Raw genomic sequence first — 26,068 nt, 5'->3', positions numbered from 1 at the left:
ACTCAAATCCTGGTCAATCCATATTCTACCACGTCCTTGCTGTTTCATTGTTCTGATGAGAGTCTTTGGGTTGTGGTTGTTTAACTGTAAGGTTGGCACACAAAGCAGGAGGAAGTTATGATCATGCACTGTAGCATAAGGTAACTCATTTCAGGGGGGGCATTGGGCTCAGCCATGTTTCCACAGCTAAGACCGCTTCAACCTTGTTTCTTCAATACTCAGTATGTTGAAAATGTATTTATTCTTATAAAAATCTAATCCAGACATTGTTACAGCGACAGGCCAAACTTTTAGAAGTGAGTCTGAGTCACATACTCTGCTCAGACAGTTCATCTGTAGTACCTTCACATTGCCACAGGCAGGGCATCAGCAGTTTTCATTGTTAACTTTTCAGCCAGTAACCTCAGTGGTCATTCAACATTCTGAGCCTGCTCTAGTAAAATGGGGCAGAGGTGCAGCATACTGAAAAAGACCCAATTAGCTGCAGCTTGATTGACTGTTCAGCCTGCAGGCCTACTGGGGCCGAGATCCACAGGAAAAGCCCAAGTGTAAGTATGTGTGTGATTCAGTGTCACGCCCTGACCATAGAGAGCCTTTTATTCTGTTGGTTAGGTCGGGGTGTGACTAGGGTGGGTAATCTAGGTTGTTCTATTTCTATGTTGGCCTGGTATGGTTCCCAATCAGAGGCAGCTGTTTATCGTTGTCTCTGATTGTGGATCATATTTAAGCAGCCATTTCCCCACTGTGTTGTGTGGGATCTTGTTTTGTTTATGTGTAGTTGCCTGTGAGCACTTCACTTGCTTCACGTTTCGTTTGTTCGGTTATTGTTTTTGTATTTGCTGAAGTTTCACTTTATAATAAAGATGTGGAACACTACGTACGCTGCGCCATGGTCCAGTTCTTACGACGATCGTGACATTCAGAACCAAGGCCTACATGGTCAAAGTGTTGATGGCAATGGGAGTTTCCTGCTTGGGCTAGTTGGAGCTCCCTTGTTAAAGAGACTAATAAGAGACTAATAATGGCGCCGGAGGAGATGGCTGACGTTTTACGGGCTCCTAACCAATTGTGCTTGTGGTTTTTCGCATTATTTGTAACTTATTTTGTACATAATGTTTCTGCCACTGTCTCTTATGACCAAAAATAGTTTCTAGATATTAGGACAGTGATTCCTCACCTCGTACTAGACCAAGATTTTTTCTTTAACGAGTCGGACGCAAAGGACTTACTAAAGACACCAGACAAGGCCCAAATCCCCGTCATGAAGAAGAGACAGAAATATTGGGGATGTAGGTCGGGTTGCCTTGTAAGGATCCGACGGCAAGTGGGTAAACCGCCTCTACCATCAGTCCTATTAGCCAACGTGATTGGATAATACACTGGATGAGCTCCAATCAAGACTATCCTACCAACGGGACATTAAAAACGGTAAAATCTTACGTTTCACCGAGACGTGGCTGAACGACGATATGGATAACATACAGCTGGCTGGGTTTTCTGAGCATCGGCAAGATAGAACAGCTGCCTCCGGTAAGACAAGGGGTAGTGGTCTGTGTCTATTTGTCAATAACAGCTGGTGCACAAAATCTAATATTAAGGAGGTCTCAAGGTTTTGCTAGCCTGAGAGAGTATCTTATGATAAGCTACAGTGAGGGAAAAAAGTATTTGATCCCCTGCTGATTTTGAACGTTTGCCCACTGACAAAAAAATGATCAGTCTATAATTTTAATGGTAGGTTTATTTGAACAGTGAGAGACAGAATAACAACAAAAAATCCAGAAAAACGCATGTCAAAAATGTTATAAATTGATTTGCATTTTAATGAGGGACCTGAGTATTTGACCCCTCTGCAAAACATGACTTAGTACTTGGTGGCAAAACCCTTGTTGGCAATCACAGAGGTCAGACGTTTCTTGTTGTTGGCCACCAGGTTTGCACACATCTCAGGAGGGATTTTGTCCCACTCCTCTTTGCAGATCTTCTCCAAGTCATTAAGGTTTTGAGGCTGACTCGAACCTTCAGATCCCTCCACAGATTTTCTATGGGATTAAGGTCTGGGAGACTGGCTAGGCCACTCCAGGACCTTAATGCGCTTCTTCTTGAGCCACTCCTTTGTTGCCTGTGTGCTCCTAATCTCAGCTCATTACCTGTATAAAAGACACCTGGGAGCCAAAAACCTTTCTGACTGAGAAGGGGTCAAATACTTATTTCCCTCATTAAAATGCAAATCAATTTATAACATTTTTGACATACCATTAAAATTATAGACTGATCATTTCTTTTTCAGTGGGCAAACGTACAAAATCAGCAGGGGATCAAATACTTTTTCCCCTCACTGTATAGACCACACCATTTACCAAGAGAGTTTTCATCTACATTTTTCGTAGCTGTCTATTTACCACCACAAACCAATGCTGCCACTAAGACCGCACTCAACAAGCTGTATAAGGCCATAAGCAAACAAGAAAATGCTCATCCAGAGGCGGCTCTCCTAGTGGCCGGGGACTTTAATGCAGGGAAACTTGAATCCGTTTGACCTAATTTCTATCAGCATGTTACAAGAGCAACCAGAGGGAAAAAAACTCTAGACCACCTTTACTCCACACACAGAGACACGAACAAAGCTCTCCCTCGCCCTCCATTTGGCAAATCTGACCATAACTCTATCCTCCTGATTCCTGCTTACAAGCAGAAACTAAAGCAGGAAGTACCAGTGACTCGCTCAATACGGAAGTGGTCAGATGACGCAGATGCAAAGCTACATGACTGTTTTGCTAGCACAGACTGGAATATAATATTTCAACTCCCGATCGGCGCAGCGGTCTAAGACACTGCATCTCAGTGCTAGAGGCATCACTACAGACCCTGGTTCGAACCCTGGTTCGATCCTGGACTGTATCAGAACCGAACGTGATCGGGAGTCCCGTAGGGCGGCGCACAATTGGCCCAGCGTCTTGAGGGTTTGGCCGGGGTAGGCCGTCATTGTAAATAAGAATTTGTTTTTAACTGACTTGCCTAGTTAAATAAAATATTATTTTGACGGCGTTGAGGAGTACACCACATCAGTCACTGGCTTCATCAATAAGTGCATCGATGATGTCGTCCCCAGAGTGACCGTATGTATATACCCCAACCAGAAGCCATAGATTACAGGCAACATCCTCACTGAGCTAAAGGGTAGAACTGCTGCTTTCAAGGAGCGGGACTCTAACCTGGACGCTTATAAGAAATCCTGCTATGCCCTCCGACAAAACATCAAACAGGCAAAATGTCAATACAGGACTAAGATTGAATCCTACTACACCGGTTCCGACGCTCGTCAGATGTGGCAGGGCTTGCAAACTATTACGGACTACAAAGGGAAGCACAGCCGAGAGCTGCCCAGTGACACATGTCTACCAGATGAGCTAAATGACTTCTATGTGCGCTTCGAGGCAAGTAACACTGAAGCATGCCTGAGAATGCCAGCTGTTCCGGACGACTGTGTGATCACGCTCTCCGTAGCCGATGTGACTAAAACCTTTAAACAGGTCAACATTCACAAGACGGATTACCAGGACGTGTTCTCCGAGCATGCGCTGACCAACTGGCAAGTGTCTTCACTGACATTTTCAACCTGTCCCTGACCGAGTCTGTAATACCAACACGTTTCAAGCAGACCACCATAGTCCCTGTGCCCAAGAACACCAAGGTAACATGCCTAAATGACTACCGACCCGTAGCACTCACATCTGTAGCTATGAAGGGCTTTGAAATGCTGGTCATGGCTCACATCAACACCATTATCCCAGAAACCCTAGACCCACTCCAATTTTTATACCGCCCCAACAGATTCCCAGATGACGCAATCTCTATTGCACTCCACACTGCCTTTTCCCACCTGGACAAAAGGAACACCTACGTGAGAATGCTATTCATTGACTACAACTCAGCGTTCAACACCATAGTGCCCTCAAAGCTCATTACTAAGCTGAAGACCCTGGGACTAAACACCTCCTTCTGCAACTCGATCCTGAACTTCCTGACAGGCCACCCCCAGGTGGTAAGGGTAGGTAAAAACACGTCTGCCACGCTGATCCTCGACACGGGTCACCTCAGGGGTGTGTGTTCAGTCCCCTCCTGTACTCCCTGTTCACCCATGACTGCATGGCCAAGCACGACTCCAACACCATCATTCATTTTGCCAACGACACAACACTGGCAGTGTGGTGCCAGGACAACAACCTCTCCCTCAAAGTGATCAAGACAAAGGAGATGATCGTGGACTACAGCAAAAGGAGGGCTGAGCACGCCCCCATTCTCATCGACGGGGCTGTAGTGGAGCAGGTTGAGAGCTTCAAGTTCCTTGGTTTCCACATCACCAACAAGCTATCTTGGTCCAAACACATCAAGACAGTCATGAAGAAGGCGTGACAATGCCTATTCCCCTTCAAGAGACTGAAAAGATTTGTATGGGTCCTCAGATCCTCAAAATGTATACAGAGGCATCATCGAGAACAACCTGACTGGTTGCATCACCACCTGGTAGGCACTACAGAAGGTAGTGGTTCAGCCCAGTACATCACTGGGTCCAAGCTTCCTGCCATCCAGGACCTCTATATTAGGCGGTGTCAGAGGAAGGCCCTAAAAATTGTCAAAGACTCCAGCCACCCTGGTCATAGACTGTTCTCTCTGCAACCGCACGGCAAGCGGTACCGGAGCGCCAAGTCTAGGACAAAAAGGCTTCTCAACAGCTTCCACCCCCAAGCCATAAGACTCCTGAACAGCTAATCAAAAGGCTACCCGGACTATTTACATTAACCCCCCCCTACCCCCCCATAGTCACTTTACCTACATGTACATATTACCTTAATTATTTTTTTATTTTGCTTATTGAAATCCTTTATTTAACTAGGCAAGTCAGTTAAGAATAAATTATTATTTTACAATGATGGCCTACCCCGGCCAAACCCTCCCCTAACCCGGACGATGCTGGGCCAATTGTGCGCTGCCCTATTGGACTCCCGATCACGGCCGGTTTGACCCAATTACCTCGACTGGCCTGTACCAGTCCCCCTGTGTATATATTTTTTATGTAATAATTTTTTACTTCAGTTTATTTTAGTAAATACTTTCATAACACTTATTTTTCTTAAAACTGCTTGTCGGTTAAGGGCTTGTAAGTGAACATTTCACTGTAAGGTCTACACCTGTTGTATTCAGCGCATGTGACAAATACAATTTGATTTCATTTCATTTGATTTAATATAGGCGGGTAGTGGGAGAATGGGAAGGAAGAGGAGGGTCTACATGGGCTTTAGTTTCCATGGCAACGTTCATAGAGACGAGGGGAACGGAGCAATTAAAAGTTTGTTGAATTTCTCCCTACATGGGAATAGAGCCAGATAGACTCAATTTACAATTACCGATCAGGCCTGTAGAGAGGGATAATCTAGTCAGTAGTCAGCACTCCCCTTTGAAACACAGGGATGAAGAGAAACATCACGAATACCAGAAAAACATCCTCCCATGCAATCATCTGTTGTTACAGACTCAATGGGTTGCATGAGTGCAGACAACACAAACAACCATTTCAATCCCTTAGTCACAATGAATGGTTCACTTTTAGAACTAAGATTAATTTCAAGAGACACAATTATATGCAATGACAGATGTACTTGAAAAGCATGAGCAATTCCAGGATAGAAACAAGTAACCCTATAATATCCTATATCAAGACCAATGCTTTGGATCTCATTCACTAAAACTGCAGTCCATCTATTGAAAACAACTGCTACAGATGAAGGTTTATAATTTGATCACTCCAGTCAAATGATCAAAGACTTCAAAGACACGCCTAAAAACAATGGGTGACCGAGCACTCTGCTGTCTCGGCCCACGGCTCTTATTATGATAGCTAAATAGCGCACAATTTTAACACTTGCCCCCAATCCCCCCCTTCCCCAAAACATGTGTAAATATTGGACTATAAATTGTGCTTTCCTGTATTATACTTATGCAAAAATGTATTCTACTGAGCCATTTACTTTACTTTCGTATTCTTATCTTTTATTATTCCTTATTGTTGTTGCATTGTCCAGAAGGAACCTGCAAGTCAGCATTTTGTTGAACGGTGTATACCATGTGTATCCTGTACATACGACTAATCAAACTTGACACTTGTATTCATGGTCTAAAAAGGCTTCTATAGTTTGTAATTTCCACTTTAAAATGACTTGATTTGCCCTAACGTAAAATGTATCAACTTTTTCAAAAATTTCCATTAATTATAATCCACATAATAATTAACATTTCCTGTTGCTGCATTTCCTGTTGCTGCATTTTCCTGCTACAGAAAACTGGCTCAAATTAAGATCCTACATCTGTATTCTTCAAAGCACTTAGGCCAAACAAACACATCCTACACCATCTGCATCCTGAGTACCAGTGGGACTCCAGAGGGTCTGTAGTCTAATAAGGTCCCCTGACTTTATCCCTGCACGGTAATTGGGGAAGAAATGCTATAGTGAACCCTTTTTGCATGTGGGGTAATGAACGACAACAGAATAGTTAAAGTGGGAGTGGTGGCACTGGAAGAAGAGTTGCCCTGCTGCTACTGTGTCAATTTTGCTTGGTTAGCACTTTACAAAGTTTCTCCACTTACATGGTGACACAGAGAGATTTGAAAAGGACTGCATGGAAGTGATTTTTTCTTCACATTTCACCACCAACACAGTCCTTAATCTGAGCCAAAATCACAGTCAATCACTCACTTCCAAGCTGCATCCATTCATCTGCACTCTTTCCGTCTGTGTCTGAGGCAAAGCCAAGCTACTAAAATGTGAAAGTTGTTAGACAGAGAGCTTGACAACAGGGGGGCTGTGTTGAGTGAGAGACAGATAGAACTGTTCTATTTTCAGAAGGTAAGGCAAGGCAAGCTGCACAGAGCTAGATAGATTCTCTATGTGGGCATCAGATGGATCACGGCCACCCTGTACTGATACCAATTTAGCTGCTGCAGTCAGTGAAGCCCACTCTCTCTCTTCATTAGCCCTGTCTGGAGGAGAATAAGAGGTGTATGAGAGGACCATGCTGGCTAGGATGCGTACGCTTTGTCGTGATGTGCTCAACATAAAAAGCAACAACTGAATTTATCTATCTGGAGTGGCTGCGAGATGAACAATGTATGTTGAGGAGACAACATACTCACAGCTGAGACAGAATCAGTTACAGACTGTTGTTATTTTCATTGTGGTAGCTCAACATCTTTACATCCAATCCAAGTCTTATTTCTGGTCTTACTGATATACCAAATAAATGCACAGGGAGGGTTCATGAAGCTTAAGAAAACCACAGTATGCATTATTCATTTTTGACTTTGCGATGCTGACATTGAGTGCCTCAGGGTCTTTTCCTGTCTGTCACTGGGTTGTGGTGACTTCGTTAGTGGGAAGATGTTTTCCTTAGGCACTCATCTGACTCATCTACATCTACATGGACCTACTTGTTCCTTATGTGAGAGAAGGAGGAATTATATTCCTTCATTACAGAGTACACTACTCCTTAGGTGCTGGAGGGAGGACAGGACAAGCAAGGCCCGTGGGCTGCAGTGTGGACGGGCAGTGTGCCATGCCAATCAAAGCGCAGAGAATGCAATTTTTTGGTGTTATTAGACAGACTCCTTGAAGTTTTTGGTTTGTTGGAACAGATGGAATTTAACTAATTTGATCAAGCTCTACTTATTACTGAAATGACTACTGACCAGTTACTGTCCTGTAAAGTAGGTATCTTCACAGCAGATACAAATGCTTGCTATGCCTTTTCTCTAGCCTGTCATTATTACTAATGCACAAAACAGTGGTGGGCTATCAGAGACAGAGGCAGCCTGAAGTCCTCCAAACAAGCCTTTTTTATGTCTGTTCACAGCTGTCTAATCAGAGTGTTATAATGAAATGACCAGAATATTGCTGATGCAGTGGACACATTGACATTGTGCACCAAGATGTATGGTCAGTGTATTCCTGGCCATACATGCTCATACATGCTCATTGGATGCTAACAGGTCATTGGTATTTCAAGGGTTAAAATAACAGCAAAAGGTGTTTAAATAAAACAGCTTGTTTCCTGCTCAGGGATGATGTGATGCCGTCTCTCTGGTTACACTGCAAATTAATGTGGGTTGAGGTTGAGCCACCTCCACGGCTTTTCCCAGCCATTAGAGCACACACACACACACACACACACACACACACACACACACACACACACACACACACACACACACACACACACACACACACACACACACACACACACACACACACACACACACACACACACACACACAGAGAGAGTCAGTTTACCAAAGTCTTGATATACAGGGATGTTTTCTCTTTTTTTCTCCTGATGTTACCATTATATGAAGCCATCTGTTCTTAATTCATTCTAAACGACTCTCATGATACAGTACCATGTACAATCTGATAACACTGCATCGCTGCAGTCCCTGTCATGGATAGAAGAATACACAATTGCCACACCCCAAAATGATGATGTCTTCTATCTTAATCCTTAATGTCTCGGAGCACACAGGCAATCAGTGAGGTAATGGCCCTTGACCTTTAAGACACACATGGATTATCTGTCATGGCCCCTGCCCTGATAGAGTGAAGGTTTTTATGACTTCATGAATCAATGGTCCCATTCCTTTCCCCCCAGTGTGACAACTCTCCTCTATGCAGCACTGTGCCTGTTACCTGTATCCTGTGTTTGGCCCTCCAGAATGTTACTAGAACATTCCCAAATTAAGAAGGTAGGATGCTGCTCTGACAACAGGGAAACAAATTGAAAACGTCTGTTCTGAGAGAGCCAAGGAGCCTCACCAGTGCGTCACTAGGGGAAATGTCCACTGGCTCCCTCAGTGACATATAGATACTATTAGGAACCCACTCTGCTGTCGGAGAGCAACATGAACCCACCAGGACCAATGTAGCAATGTGCAGAGTGTGCTTTATATGGGAAAGGAATGAGCAACTTATTTTCTGAGAACCCCCCTACTTCAATGAGAGCTGAACTCAATAATGAGTGCAGAACAGTGTTTTAATAGCTCATATTTCCTTACAAGTTTTACATTCTACCTACTTAGAGCCACAGAGTACTAGAGTCACTAGCATTGCTCACCTCAGATGAGGTTGTACCTGTCCCCTTCCCGGGGGATGGCTGGCTCCTCGTTCTCCTGACAGACAGAGGGGAAGGTTCAGTGGCCTTTGTCACCTTGTCATCCTCTCCCTGCCAGGCCACTTATTATGATCCTCTAATGGCCTTTTAATAACCACGTATTAGCCTGGAGGTATTTGATGGTAGGGAGGCTATTTGATTGAATCAGAGAGTGAAAACAAGTGTTTTATAATGGGATATGTTACATGCAGCAGGCTAGCAGCCGCCGCCTCCCTCTAACACAGCCCTGTTGCCTGTCTGTGATCGGGGGGATGGTCTAATGATGGAATAAATTAGCAATGTGGTTTGGAAGATATATTTCAGTAATAATATATACCTATCTTTCATACTATCCAGGCCCCACTCAGTGTTGAACAGTATGATTGTCTTAGCAGATAGCAGTCCCTATCCAGTGCTGGCTAGGGCCAGCAGCACAGCAGCAACCAAACAATCAAATGTATAGTTACTTATGAATCTTTTATCATTTTACTTCAGGGGAGAATAAAACAAACAATCTATCATGTCAGTGGAGGTGGATTTTGCTACTAGAGCAATACACCCCCTGCATTATTGAAGACCTAACCCACTGAGACATGAGCCATGCTTTGTGATCTAATATCCTGCCACTATATTTCAAAATGAAGTGAAATGTCATTTTTGTATTTTTCTATCTGCTAGTCGTATCTGAGCGTGGCAGCTGCTTGTAATTCAGTGAGTTACTGTGCAGGCAAAATGCTTGGCCATACCTGCCTCAGGACCCAATTATCTTGTAATTTTCCTTCTAAAAAGCCCCCTGCTTAGGGCCATATTCCAGGAAAGGAATTGGAATCTTTCTCTCCAAAACACAGATAAGCTATTAATGCACCAAGAATTAAGGACATGAAAGAGAGAAAAAGGCGAACATGTGACTCTGAAATGTGAAATGTCAAAGACTCCCAGAGCAGTAGTGTTTGCTGATTTTCCTGTCAGACTGTGGAAATGAGGCCTGTATTTCTGGGAGTCAGTTTTCATGGTAGAGAAAACTCATCCCCTAAATGCCATGTCTGAGTAATGTTGGGTAGCTGTTACCTAAACCAGAGTGAGCTGAGATGATAGAATTGAATTCATGTAGAGATTCAAAATCTCCCAATGTTATGCATACTTCTTATTATGCAACAATATTTAGATGGATCATTTTGCATGTTACATTTTAGTCATTTAGCAGATGTTCTTTTCCAGAGCAATTAGTGCATTCATCTCCAGATATCTAGGTGAAACAACAACATCACAATCATAGTGAGTACATTTTCCCTCAATGAAGTACTTATCAGCAAAGTCCGTGTTAGAATACAAGTGCCATTTCTTTTTTAGGGGTTGAGTATAGCCTGAGGGTAAGGAAGGGCCCTTCCCCCTAGGCAAGCACCAGGGTCTTGAAGATGATTTGTGCTTCGACTGGAAGCCAGTGGAGTGTGCGGACGAGCTGGGTGACATGGGAGAACATGGCGGCGGACTGCGGTGTTCGGGGTAAGTTGCAGGGGTTTAAGCGGGGAGCCCAGCCAACAGAGAGTTGCAGTAGTCAAGACGGGGGATGACAAGTGCCTGAATTAGGTCCTTTTTGAGGAAAGGTTGTACTCTACGGATGTTGTAGAGTATGAACTTCCAGGAGCGAGTCACTGCTTTGACGGTTGCAGAGAACGACAGAGTCACGCCAAGGTTCTTTGCACTCTGGGAGGGGGACACCGTGGAGTTGTCAACTGTGATGGAGAGGTCTTGGAGCGAACCGGCCTTCCCGGGGAGGAAAAACATCTCTGTTTGTTCGAGGTTGAGCTTGGATCCTGCTGTACACAAGTTCACAAGGCCATTTAATTCTAAAAACAGTTATACTGTCATCTGGGCACAGAAAACAGTACCTTTTGTAGACGCTGCATGTTACGTTGCCATTTAGCTCCAGATGAAACTAGTCTAGCCAGTGGTTTTCAGCAAACAGAAGACGCTGGGCTTATCACAAAATGTGTCCCAGACAAGTTTTTGCACCTTAGTACCTTAGCTAAATCATATTATTCTTTAACCACCATCAAATAATTGTCTAATTTACACAGTTCTTCTAACACAGTGCTGCTCTGGTGGTGCTGTGAACTCAATATCCAGCAGTCTTTTAGGGAAAGCTTACATCGCTGTTCTGTTCTGGAGATGCTTTCTTCTCCGCTCCCAAAGTGAATAAGTATGTGACAGCATCGCAGAAGCAATTAGGGCTTTAGGGGATTAGCAAAGTACAAAAAAACCATGTAAAGCAAGCAACAATTGTACACACAGTTGTGCTATCAAGATAAAAACTAAAAGGTTGCTCAGTGAAAAATATAGATTTTATATATACATATATTTATAAATGTGCATTTGTTGGTAACTCCATTTCTGGTATGGCATCAGAACATGGGAATAACCATTTTAGCTTCTTCTCGTGTTTCAGTCTGACAGAGCCCTAACTCTTCTCTGTTCTGGGCCGTATTGATTCACATGATTATTGTGTGCTTAAAAGCTTTAGAGCTCTTTTTCCGCCTTCCCTCTGACCTTATGAAGACTAATATCCACTTTAAGTTAATGTAGGCTCAAATTCAGGGCTTTGTGCATTACAGAGTCTTAGAAAATGAGCCCTGTACCAGGTAGAGGTAAGCAGTTTTGAGCCATTGTGGGTTTACTGAATGTTATTTCACCTCTGATAGATTCTGTACTTAGTTCCCACTGTAATATCTTGGTCTTTATATCATGTAATAGGTCATCAGTCAAAATTAAATAATGCCTTCTATGTTCCACAGTCTTTACCTCCCTTCAGGAGAATGGCATTGCCTGCATTTTCCCTTTGTAAGGAATTTCGTTGCACTGTGGAATAAATGTGGTGAGGCATTTGAGATGAATATTCTGACCACAGCCTTATGAGTTATTGACAGACCAATAAGAGTGAGATTCTGTACACATTAGTCCTTGGTGGTTAGTTGAGGTCTGTGTAAAGACTCTCTCTGTTGAGGTTGACAGCTATTATCCAGACAGAGAGAGAAACAACGTGAGAGACAGAGAGAGAGGGAGACAGCTAGAGAAAGAGAAAGATAGAGAGAGAGAGCGAGAGAAAGAGAAAGAGAGAGAGAGAGAGAGAGAGAGAGAGAGAGAGAGAGAGAGAACATGATCGTGTGGTTTCTAACACTCACATAAATGCCAGATAGTTTAACTTTCTTTACTTGAAAATCTCCATTTACCTTTGTCTGCCTACATGACACTGAGGACAAGACTTAATATTAAAATATTCAAGCTGGTTATGTATATTCTATTTGCTGCAGGTGGTTGTTATACAACTGTAGTCAATCCACTCTGACCTTATACCTTGTCTTAGCAAGATGGATCAGGTATGGTGATATTGTTTTCTGGGACGATAGCTTAAAAAGGGATACATGATTGAGAACATTCAAATCACCAGGCCAGGTTGTATTTCTTCCTGCTTGCCTTTTCCACCATTGAGCTGTGGCTTTCTGACAATGAGAAACACAATAAGCTAAATCACGCAGAACGGTTCCAATTGGGTGAGCTGTCAGTGAATCCTGGCGGGTAATCAGCTATTCTGATGCAGGTCCATGAACCCAGGCCAATAGTCTGGCCCTCTGAGGGCTCTCCAGGAAGACGAGTTGGCTGTGGTGATTAACATTTGCGGTGGGTGACTCATCCATGCTTCGCCCTCATCAGACAGACAATTACAGAGACCCTCCGACACTCCAGGAACACCACAGTCCATCCTTACCTTACAGACCAATGTTATCCGGACCTGATGACTTGTTCTATATGATACAAGGAGATTATTCAAATGCTATATCTTAGAAAACTAATCTGCATGCCTCAGATCGTCATCAAAACAGACATGAAAGGAGAGCAGATGGTGATATGTTGCTGAAAGAGTTTTACATGATCAACACAATATTTCCACAACGTTATTCTGTGACACTAGTGAAACACAGCAATATTAATGTTGAACGCTAGGCCCACACTGGCTTACCGTCAGATGTAAAAAGCAGCCATCCACTGTCAGGCTTGACTCAACATTAAGCGTGTGACTATATTCTCTCGTTGTTTATCTGTGAACTCACATTCTTCCGCAAGCCCCTCTTCTCTATGGCTTTGAGGAGACAGCATGAGTAGCCTGCAGTCCCAGGCATCACTGGCTACGAGCACAACACAGAAACAGCATACAGTGTGAAAATCTACTGGAGCATTTAGCAAAAACACTGTTTTTTAGACCACGACCTATAGAGGTTTGAATGTGTCTGTATTAAAGTCGGTGCTGCACTGGAAGCTGAAACAGACTAACAGAGAGGCTCCATTAGAAGAGACAAATATTGACTGGTAGAATACAGTAGAACATGTTTGACTGTGGCAGGTTCACTGAGCCTCACGTTGCTCTACTTCCCTGAGATAAGGTAAAATAGCCACAGACTCTGTGATCTAGTGCAGGGTTTCCCAAACTCGGTCCTGGGCACACCAGGTTTTTAGCGAGGGCAAAAAACAAAGGGGGGTGGCAGGACCGAATCCCTGATCTAATGGACGGTGCAACTCTCCAGTCCAGAGCTTCATTCAGTGTGTCAACAGCACCGCAGGCCCACAGAGAGGCCTGCCAATCACATGCCTAACTGTCAGACGTCCCACTGTCAGACCAGAGAAGATTCAGTCCTTTCACCCAGGCAGGCCATGGATAAATGACGAGACCAGCTGTTCTGTTTACACGTCACACACTAAAGGACAGGGATTTCAAGTCAAAGATTTCAGAGCCTACCTGATCATTGATTTGATTGCATTTCAACTGATTTTAATATGATTGAAAGACAAATCCTCTTCAACTCTATCCCTATGAGGTTGTCATCACTGTTTTGCACACCCAATTGCTGGGGATATCTACTGTAAGATGGTATTTAAGACATGTTCCATTTACCCTACTCTGGAGTTCCAAGCTGTATTGCCGCCTGCGGTGGGTGAGGTGCGACCTAGGGGGGTTGTGGGGCATGCAGAAGTTGGGGCATCGTGGTGCCTGATTCCTCCCTACACCCCCAACCCCCTCTGACCAACCTCCCAGCGGTGAGCTCTGCATCACCATAAGTACATATGGAACCCCACGCATCGGCCCTAATGAGCACGATAAACATCTCCTGTATTATTTAATGTGCTCCTTTTGACTGCAGTTGACTTGTAGTACCAGTACAGACAGAGAGAGAATCCTCACTGAGAACATGTCCCCTAGCTAGCTGGAGAAAAGCCCTTCATTTCTTCACAGTGTTTTCACTATCGAGTGGTGAATAATCCCTTTAACGAAATACATACTGCAAATGATCCAATAAAAATGTTGTTTTAGCAAACCTCCAGGATTTTTGGGGGATATCTGCATAATTTCAATTTGGATGGGTAAAATAATTCTCAGAAAGTCCATTACAGACTAAAGAGAGGGAGCGTTAGTGTTGTGTGACAGTTTGAGATAGCTACAGTTTGTGTAGTTTGGCCTTTATAATACAACAGTATCAAAACTGAAATAGACCTGCTTTGGAGACCAAGCCTGGCCTCGATACACAAGCTTTAGCGCAATCGTATGAGTGACACCATACCAGCACTTCTGATATGCCTGCCTTGGCACCAGTGGACACGCTTGTAAAACCATTCATGCTTGATAAAGTAGCGGTATGCCTCATACCCAGCACTACAGTTGACAACCAGTGTGTCCATTTGGGTTGCGTTATCTAAAGTGCGTACAGGAACCGTGAAGAGGAGCCAGTGGACACCTATGATGGGGAGAATCTTATGAGATATACTGAGTACTGAGATATCCTCCACTATCCTCCCCTATCCCAGAGGCACTTAAGGGTGAGTGGAGAGTGATTCATGGTCAGTGCAGGCAGACAGGCCTCCATCTTCAGACCTGCTCCAGTGTAGAGCATGCCTGCCTGTCTCTGGCCTTCTCTTACTCACAGCTGGGGGTAACAAATAAATAACCCCTAACTGAGCAAAGTCCTTCCTGTGGTGAGATAATGGATGTGGGGCGGGGGGTAAGGTGAGGTGTGGGCTGCTCTATAACGTCTTCTGTTCATCTGTGAGTAGAAGCTGTCGCTGAGGCTGTATTGGATACATCACATAACAGAGAGCGTGATGGGTAATACAGTATGTTTGACACAAGCTGCTGTATAAAGATGTGTACTTTCTGGTCATTTCCTTACTTAATTATTTTTTAATTTTTAATTTAACCTTTATTCATCTAGGCAAGTCAGTTAAGAACAAATTATTATTTACAATGACAGCCTCATGGACTGCATACTGTAAGCAATCTCAGTTCTATTTAATTGTAAATCCAACTTTTGAGGACACTAGAAACAAAAACATCACAATTTACTGTCACATTAAGGGATAGAAATACCAGCCGATGAGAATAAATGTGTTCCACATGAATAAAATAAAGTAGAGGAATGAAGTCCCCATTGACTCAATATTTCTCTTCAGTTATTAATGTTGGACAGAGGGGTGGAGATGAGGGAAGGCAATGAGAGAGAGAGAGAGAGAGAGAGAGAGAGAGAGAGAGAGAGAGAGAGAGAGAGAGAGAGAGAGAGAGAGAGAGAGAGAGAGAGAGAGACAGTAAACAGTATGCTTGCCGATTCCATGATTCGAGCCATTCATTCTGCTGTGTAATATGTTGTAAAACATGTATTCTCATGTGCATTGAACTGTAATGACCTTTAGGGCTCAGAGGGCTGGTAAAACATAACAGCTGGTTAAAATATTAGTAGCATCACTTGACTGTGACTATTATATCAGTTGGAGTATACTTTACATTTAAATCTTCTCATCCTAGGGATACAGGCTTAAAGCAGCCTGAATAGTCCATCCACCAAGCAAAAGAGCGTTCACATTTAAAGCTACTTTTTGGGCGACCTGACCAAATTCATATAGAAATGTGAGTTATAGATCTCATTGAAAGCAAGTCTAAGAAGTGGTAGATCTGTTATATATGCGCCATTTCTATGCTTCCCATTCTTAAGTTTCGTTTTTGTGTCTTTTAATTTAGGTTTTGTACACCAACTTCAAACAGTTGAAAATACAATATTGTTGGTTATGGAAAATATATTTCACAGCAGTTTAGATGATACAATGATTCTCTACACTATAGTTGGTTGTTTTGCCACATAAACTGAAATTAGGTGAACTATTAACATTTTTGCAACCAGGAAATGGCGGAGTGGTTTCTGCATAGTCCACCTTTAAAAGAGCTGTATTTTAAAAAGTGCACACAGTAGGCTGTGTTGTGTTGGAACAATAACTTTAGGCAGGGTGCTGAATTGAGTCATCAACTAGGCCTCGGCAGGACTCATTTCAGTGTTAGTCCGTCACGATCAATATTTACACACTAACAATTGTTAAAAAAACATCTGTATTGGAGGTTTATAAGACCATGCAGAGCACGGCTATACACTCACACTTCAGGTACAAATGGGGTAACAACATCCAAATCAAACAGAGATGAAACACAGAACCAACACTTGATTCTCTTTAGGCAGAGAGAGAAAGCATCCCATGAGTCCCCGGACAACAATAGTTGTGTATACAGCAAGCCACTGCCACAGAGAAGAACCCAGAGTTAGAGCAGAGTCACAGAAGAATGAGGAGGAGACACATTTGTCCTGGGGACTGGAGATCTGACTTGTCTATTAATAGTCTATTAATAATTGCATTTTCCAGCACAGCAGAGATCCTTGTCACAGGCTGGTTTTCACACAGCTCCCGCCACTTGCATTAATTTGTCCTCCATGTCTTGCATTAAACATGCCAGACAGAGCAAGGCAAAACACACACAACGGGTAGGGGCCATTAAGCAGGACAGGTGTGTGTGTGTACGTGTGTACGTGTGTGTGCATTCATTACATATTGAGCTCTCTCAGAGGTCTTGCAGTAATAAGGTGTGCCACAGTTATTGCATTGTTTTGCTTCAACAATTCCTCTCTGAGAGAAAATTACATTGAACAATTAAACAATAAGCCAGAGGAGGTGTGGTATATGGCCAATATACCATGGCTAAGGGCTGTTCTTAGGCACAACGCAACGTGGAGTGCCTGGACACAGCCCTTAGCCGTGGTATATTGGCCATATATCACAAACCCCCAAGGTGCCTTATTGCTATTCTAAACTGGTTACCAATGTAATTAGAGCAGTAAAAATAAATGTTTTGTCAGACCAGTGGTATACCACGGCTGTCAGCCAATCATCATTCAGGGCTTGAACCACCCAGTTTATAAGATACAATACAGCGCTGCCAAGACTAGACAGGAAAAACATTCTCCACTTTCTATGTAGTCAGGCTTTCTGTAATGGGTAAATTCACAGTCAGTTTTGTCTAACTGCACATCCAGGTTAATATTATTGCAATTCGCTCTCAACAAAAGGAAGTCTCAGACATGGCCCTGAAGTCAATACATAGTCCTACTAATTACAGCTTCACAGCTTCACAGCAGTCTACAGAGACTGGGGTGAAAACTCTGCATGATGTTTTCATACCGTACCATCAGTGGGCTATACTGTGACTGGCCGTTGTTCTTTGCATTGGGATAATGCATTTCTTCCAGCTGACGTGTGACCAGGCCTAGGGGACGACGGCAGCAGAGCATATTGATAACCATCTGGTCCTCCCTCAGCACCATCTCACACTGACTACACCAGGCTTCCTGCCCAGAGGGCCATTTAAATGCAGAGCAGCTGGGCTAGAGTACACCGCCACCTCAACCTCAACACTGCCTCACACATCACATACCCAGCATCACACATACCTCAGCATCACACATACTCAGCATCACACACACATAGAATCAAAGAAACAGAGGAATTAGAGATATGAAGCATTGGGCATACAGATAATCAGTGATAGAGGGAGTCTGTGGTGTTGTACCACCATCAGAAACACAGAAATTCAGAGATCTTGTAAGGTCTCTTTGATTCAAAGAAATCCCTCATGTCTGTCTGATATCTTTAGCGTCTCAGACTGCCTCTGCTACTCTATCATAGCTTCGCTTTCGCACAGGTACATGTTCCTTTTCTTTTTTGTCAACGTACTTCTTCAGTGTCATTCATTACATTTTTTCATTCATTGCTGCTGCTCGAATGGACGTCTTCTCTTCTCTCACTTCCTTGGCTTCTCTCTCAAGAACTCAAGGGGGGCTAGACCCCTGCTTGTTTTACATTTGTATACACAGGGCATTAAGATGTCTGCTCTGTAACAATAAAAATGCATTTGAGTTCATAATATGCATGACACATTGCAAAAGTATGATGCATGTTATGCATAAAACTGACAAAAGGTAATCATCTTTGTATGGGGTATGATGGCAATTAGCTACTTTCCCTATGGCCATTGGCTCAACTTACCAGAGGGTAAACATTTTGACTATATTAGCCCACACAGCTACAAGGATACACTTACATTCTTGTTTAAGAACCTCATATTGCAGCTTTTAGAGATCCCAACTGATGTATAAAACACTCTTAAAGCTATCTACCTTGATTTAGATACAAGTATCTTGAAACCTACAACACAATAAATTCATTTTACTTGGTGAAAATACTTTTTTGGGAACTAACTTGCTTACCGCTTTTTCCATGTGGTTTCTTCCTTCACAGACTCCATTATAAATGTTGTGTATGGTTTCCTAGATACAAGGGATGGCTCAACTAATCCTTTGGCTCAACTTACTCCTCTCCCATATATACTGTACAGTGATTTCATAAAGTGTTCACACCCTTTGACTTTTTCCACATTTTGTTGTATTACAAAGTGGGATTAAAATTGATTTAATTGTAATTTATTTGTCAACAATCTACACAAAATACTTTGTAATTTCAAAGTGGAAGAACAATTCGATTTTTTGTAAAAAGATATATACAGTACCAGTCAAAAGTTTGGACACACCTACCCATTCAATGGTTTTTCTTTATTTATACTATTTTCAACATTGTAGAATAATAGTGAAGACATCAAAACTATAAAATAACACATACAGAATCATGTGATAACCAAAAAAGTGTTAAACAAATCTAAATATATTTAATATTTTAGATTCTCCAAATTAGCCACCCTTTGACTTGATGACAGCTTTGCACACTCTGGGCATTCTCTCAACCAGCTTCACCTGGAATGCTTTCCCAACAGTCTTGAAGGAATTCCCACAAATGCTGAGCACTTGTTGGCTGCTTTTCCTACACTCTGCAATCCAACTCATCCCAAACCATCTCAATTTTTTTGAGTTCGGGTGATTGTAGAGGCCAGGTCATCTGATGCAGTACTCCATCACTCTCCTTCTTGGTCAAACAGCCCTTACATAGCCTGGAGGTGTGTTGGGTCATTGTCCTGTTGAAAAACAAATGATTGTCCCACTAAGCACAAACCAGATGGGATGGCATATCACTGCAGAATGCTGTAGTAGCCATGCCGGTTAAGTGTGCCTTGAATTCAAAATAAATAACTGACAGTGTAACCAGCAAAGCACCCCTACACCATCACATCTCCTCCTCCATGCTTCACAGTGAGAAACACACATGCAGAGATCATCCGTACACCTACTCTGCGTCTCACTAAGACACGGCGGTTGGAACCAAAAATATCAAATCTGGACTAATCAGACCAAAGGACAGATCTCCATGGTCTATTGTTCATTGCTCGTGTTTCTTGACCCAAGCAAGTCTCTTATTATTATTATTGGTGTCCATTAGTAGGGGTTTCTTTGCAGCAATTCGACAATTAAGGCCTGATTCATGCAGTCTCCTCTGAACAGTTGATGTTGAGATGTGTCTGTTACTTAAACTCTGTGAAGCATTTATTTGGGCTGCAATTTCTGAGGCTGGTAACTCTAATGAACTTATCCTCTACAGCAGAGGTAACTCTGGATCTTCCTTACCTGTGGCGGTCCTCATGAGAGCCAGTTTCATCATAGCGCTTGATGGTTTTTGCGACTGCACTTGAAGAAACTTTCAAAGTTCTTGACATTTTCCGGATTGACTGACCTTCATGTCTTAAAGTAATGATGGACTGTCGTTTCTCTTTGCTTATTTGAGCTGTTCTTGCCATAATATGGACTTGGTCTTTTACCAAATAGGGCTATTGTCACGACTTCCGCCGGTCCCTCTCCTTGTTCGGGCGGCGTTCGGCGGTCGACGTCACCGGCCTTCTAGCCATCGCCGATCAACTTTTCATTTTCCATTTGTTTTGTCTTTGTTTTACACACCTGGTTTCAATTCCCGAATTACATGTTCATTATTTAACCCTCTGTTTTTTTGTGCGTGATTGTTTTATGTATGTTCGGTCCGTTATTGTGGGCTCGGTATTACGACATGTTATTGGAATATTTGAGTAAATTTACTTGTGTTACTCATCTCTGCTGTCCTGCGCCTGACTCCTCTGCACCAGCTACACCCAGACCACTACAGGTATTTTCTGTATACCAACCCTACTTTGTCACGACACAGCTTAAACGCATTGAGAAGAAAAGAAATTACACAAATTAACGTTTAACAAGTCACAAATGTTAATTGAAATGCATTCCCGGCGACTACGTCATGAAGCTGGTTGAGAAAATGCCAATAGTTTGCAAAGCTGTCATCAAGGCAAAGGTTGGCTACTTTGAAGAATATCAAATATAAAACATATTTTGATTTGTTTAACACTTTTTTGGTTTCTACGTGATTCCATGTGTTATTTCATCATTTTGATGTCTTCACTATTATTCTACAATGTATAACATAGTAAAAATAAAGAAAAACCCTGGAATGGGTAGGTGTGTCCAAACTTTTGACTGGTACTGTATATATGAAAAATAAAACATAAATATATCTTGATTTGAAAAGTATTCAACCCCATGAGTCAATGTCTAATCACCTTTGGCAGTGATTACAGCTGTGAGTCTTTCTGGGTAAGTCTCTAAGAACACTTGCCCATTATTCTTTTCAGAATTCTTCAAGCTCTGTCAAATTGGTTGTTGATCATTGCTAGACAACCATTTTAAGGTCTTGCCATATATTTTCAAGCAGATTTAAGTCAAAACTGTAACTCAGCCTTGGTAAGCAACTCCAGCGTAGATTTGGCCTTGTGTTTTAGGTTATTGTTCTGCTGAAAAGTGAATTCTTATCCCAGTGTCTGGTAGAAAGCAGACTGAACCAGGTTTTCCTCTAGGAGTTTGCCTGTGCTTATCGCCATTCCATTTATTTTTTATCCTGAAAAACTCCACAGTCCTTAACAATTACAAGCATACCCATAACAACATGCAGCCACCACTATGCTTAAACACATGTTTTATTATGTACAGGCTTCCTCCTTTTCACTCCATCAATTAGGTTAGTATTGTGGAGTAACTACAATGTTTTTGATCCATCCTCAGTTTTCTCCTATAACAGACATTAAACTCTGTAACTGTTTTAAAATCATCATTGGCCACATAATCACCATGCTCAAAGGGATATTCAAGTTCACGCAACTTATTATGTGACTTGTTAAGCAAACGTTTACTCCTGAACTGTTCGACACTATGGCCTATTTATTGCCTTACCTCCCTTATCATACCTCCTTTGCACACACTGTATATATACTTTTTCTATTGTATTATTGACTGTATGTTTGTTTATTCCATGTGTAACTCTGTGTTGTTGTATGTGTTGAACTGCTTTGCTTTATCTTGGCCAGGTCGCAGTTGTAAATGAGAACTTGTTCTCAACTAGCCTACCTGGTTAAATAAAGGGGAAATAAAAAAATATAAATAAAAAATAACAAAGGGGTTGAATACTTATCGACTCATGATATTTCAGCTTTTCAATTTTTGTTAATATGTACAAAATTTGAAAAACCTAATTCCACTTTGACATTATTGGGTATTGTGTGTAGACCACTGACAAAAAAACTAATTTGAATCCATTTTAAATTCAGGCAGTAAGACAACAAAATGTGGAAAAAGTCAAAAGGTGTGAATACTTTTTGAAGGCACTGTAAGTAATATCCCTGTAAATCTGCTAATCCACAATAATCATTTGACTACTGTTGTTGGTGATAAAAATATGAATATTCCTGCAAAACCCCCTGTTCAACCAAAGCAGCAGGACTTGTGTAGCATAAGTTAGTTACCTGTTAGAACATAATGCTTCAAGTCGTAGAATTGATAGAGGAATTACGTTTTAAAACGCTTACAGTGTCCCCTGTAACATATAATCAATGGCACAGCCCAGGTGGTTTTCCACAACATGACAGCCCCTTATAAAACATGTAAGATCTTGGAAAAACAACTTTCAATAAAACATTCAAAAGCATTTCCATGTAAACTCACAAAGTCCATTTCTATAGCATCAGTAGGCAATAGGACACCTGTTATCAGAGCAGAATGCCTGCAGCTCAAGGGAGCTGAATAGTTCGCATGACAAATACATTCATACAAACGTGATTACTGAGGCCCTCATCGGGAAGCATTGGCAGCCTTCAGGCCAGGCAGCAATTTAGTGTCTGAATCAGAATACATCAGCCAGGAACAATCAGAGGCTGGAAAAGCCATCTGCAATCTATGGAGGGTGAATATTTATGAGAGTGAAGTGTGTCAGACAGCTACAGATGTAGGATCGTAATATGAGCTAGTTTGATCTTGCTGGAAAATAAGCCTGCAGCAACAGGAAATGTGAATTGTGTAGATTATAAATAATGGCAATTTTTGTAGGGTTTGATACATTTTTATTAAGGGAAAATCAGGTCTGAAAATTCAAAGTGGAAATTACAAACTTCAGAAGTCTTTTTAGACCTCAAATACACTACAAGGTATGTCCTGCATTGTAGGAAAGTTCTCCTGCAATATGGTGATCAAATTAAGATCCTACATCTGTAGATGTCGTACTCTAGGAGCTAAAGATGTCTCCATTTGCTTCAATCTTCATTTGATTGTGTCGTGTCTGACATATAGAGCCACTGTCCAACATCTCTGTGCGGCGTGTGACCACATTAAACCACATTAAACCTGCTAATGTTCTGACTGCTCATTCAGGTGGATAGGAGAAGTGGAGGCTTGAGGGCTAAGTGGTCATTCTAGGAACTGTATTTCAACACTGAACAAGGCACAGGATCATGTCAACTCTTCATTATCATTATCATCATGCTCGATCTTCAATCAGCGAAACATGTTTTCTTAAACCATGTCATCATCCATCCTCTACTGACTCCATTTCTTTTATCAAATCATTTGTTTATCTCTCCCCACTATTAAATAGTCATTAGCAAAAATGACAAAAAATAACAGAATGGAATTGGATCTGTCAACTCTTTGCTTTAGTTTTTCCATCATCAGCACATTGGGACAGGTTTTTGAATGGGCCTGCCTGTGCCGAGTGGCTCCAGAGAGAGCAGACAAGCCCAACCCTGGAGGAACAGCCACTTCCTCTGAGTCCCACACTACATCATTACCCATGGTGCAGCTCATCCTCTCCTCTTCTCTTCTCTCCTCTCCAATCAAATGACAGGCATTGAGACTCAAGTGCCTTACGGATTGTACCCTTGACACATAAAGGACTTTTTCTCCCCTAAACCCAAACTGATGGAGAGCTTATTAAAACTTCAGAGGGCTGCAGAGTGCAGACAGTCTGCCGGGCTGCCAGAGGAAGTTTATTGTGGCCAGTGTGGGTCCATCAGTGACTGTCTCTAAACCCACAGAGTTCTAAACCCACAGAGAGAGGGTTTAGAACATGTTCCATTACCTGCCATTGGATGTGGCTCTTCCTGTCATATTCATATGGTTCAGACATTGATATGGAACTGTTCTAGACGTTGGGAGAGAGGTGTCAGGAACCACTGTGAGATTCATTACAGTACCAATCTGCATCCGAAACAGGCAAATGATATCGCTCCATGTCTTTCAATGGATACCTACATTGGGTGCTTACTGTATCTTCTTGTAAATTATAAAATTGTCCTATACCATGTTATATGGGCTGTCAGAGAATCACATACCTTTCTATAAACTATCATGTTGGGAGAGTCCTCCTCAGGATCTGTTATCCCCACACCCTGTTGTCCCAGGTCTCTGGATGCCTCCGCCATGTCTGCTGTGTCCTAGGCTCAGGAGGCTGCATGGGTATAGAGAGACAGGAAGCAGAGGGGAGTTAGAGGAGAGGACCAACATCACTGTCAAAAACTATTCATCATATATATTCATTTATTCAGGTTGTCCAAATAGACCATTTTTGATAGTTCCTCACAGCAATGCATTCATTTGGTTCAGATATATTTGAAGAGTTTCATTCCAAAACGCTGTATATCTATTTTCAGAAATGTTGGTAAATTAGCTTTTGTTTTACAGAGAAACAAGTAGTACTGCTAGGTTTTACACAGTCAAATGTAACAAATAACTACATTTTTTATAAAGAAATACTAAAATCATACATATTATATATATTATATATATTTGTTTTTATATAATTCAATACAGTCATATGAGATCTGTATGTAAAACATTTACATTTGACATTTTTGTCATTTAGCAGATGCTCTCATCCGGAGCAACATACAGTAAGTGCATTCATCTTAAGATAGCTAGGTGAGACAACCACATATCACAGTGAAATATACAGGATACCAACATTTCATTTCAGCTAGAAACACATTATAATTAAAATAAAGGTCTACGAATAAAAAAAATCTGAGAACAGTAATATTTTACACACACATGAAGGTACCAATAAGCAATCATAATGATGAAGAAAAAAACAAATGTGAAGAAAATATAAATAACAATTTGCTCTTCTCTCAGGTGACAACACCTCTCAAAATACAGCCCGATAACAAAGCCTTGGCAGTAATGCAGCACAGTGAAGTGAATATGAACTAGCTAACTAAGCCAAGAAAAATGTCAAGCCTGTAAGTCAAAGTGGCAGAATTCCCTTGCAACAATCATGCATAATCAGGCATTGCACAGCCTTCCACTGATTAGCTATAGATACTCAATGGTGTTCAGGACATTCATGAGTCAGAAACTGTAAATAGGAATGAATGTAGGTACTGTAGATAGTGTGGTAGATAGTGTGTTCTGCATATCAGCACTGACTTTGCTGATAACTTCTTTATTGAGGAAAAATGTACTTATTACGACTGTGATATGTAGTTGTCTAACCTAGCTGTCTTAAGATGAACGCACTAAAATGACTAAAATGTAAATGTAAAATGTAGGTGATGTGCAATAAGCAAGTTGCTGAATACACTAGGCCACTATAGTTAAAACCTTGACCATTTGCACGGCTAAGACACCATTAGCCACACAGTGTGCTTCACCTTAGATCAGGCTTGCCAGTCCTGTGTACTCTCATGATATAAGGATTAAAACTCTACCGTAAGCGATTATACATGACCTCCATTCAATATCCATCACACTACAGCTCTCTCTCTCTCTCCCTCCCTCTCTACAGGATGATTCATTCTGTTTAACTAAGGATTTTCATAACTTCACAAGGCCACAATAGTATCCAGCTCCAGTTGAGTTATAGTGTGAATCAGATTGGTATAAGCATTTGGAATCATCCATCAGGCAGCGAAAAAGAGAGGATTACATCATTTGACACATTCATAATTTTGGAGTAGCCCTACATAGAACAGACAGAGAGGATAAAGCTTCCAGGAACCGTTTTATATTAAAATAAAAGCCTTATCATACGCCTGACTGGGCTTTTCATGTTAATAACTATTTGTGTTCCACTACCGGAAAGTCTGATCGGTTATTGTGGTTTATCTGAAGGGAGGATATACTGTGAGTAAGACACACTACATTCTGAAACAGCAGGGCGCGTGCTTTACAAAATGACATGAAATGAAATGTTCATACATAGT

General features: G+C 41.9%; 1 protein-coding gene across 2 annotated transcripts in view; it reads right to left on the bottom strand.

Moving 5' to 3' along the window:
• LOC106611071 (regulator of G-protein signaling 6-like) overlaps window positions 1–26,068 on the bottom strand; it is a 54,417-nt gene that overhangs the window by 27,068 nt on the left and 1,281 nt on the right. For both annotated transcript variants that reach the window (XM_014210932.2, XM_014210933.2), the window contains exon 2: window positions 24,200–24,315. In XM_014210932.2, coding sequence (XP_014066407.1) covers window positions 24,200–24,289 — 90 coding nt within the window. In that variant the 5' untranslated portion in view covers window positions 24,290–24,315. The remainder of the gene's footprint in view (window positions 1–24,199; window positions 24,316–26,068) is intronic.

This window comes from Salmo salar, chromosome ssa09, assembly GCF_905237065.1.
Source record: "Salmo salar chromosome ssa09, Ssal_v3.1, whole genome shotgun sequence".
Classification (NCBI taxonomy): domain Eukaryota; kingdom Metazoa; phylum Chordata; class Actinopteri; order Salmoniformes; family Salmonidae; genus Salmo; species Salmo salar.
Note: the sequence above shows the minus strand (reverse complement) of the source record. Positions and strands in the feature narration are given on the sequence as shown.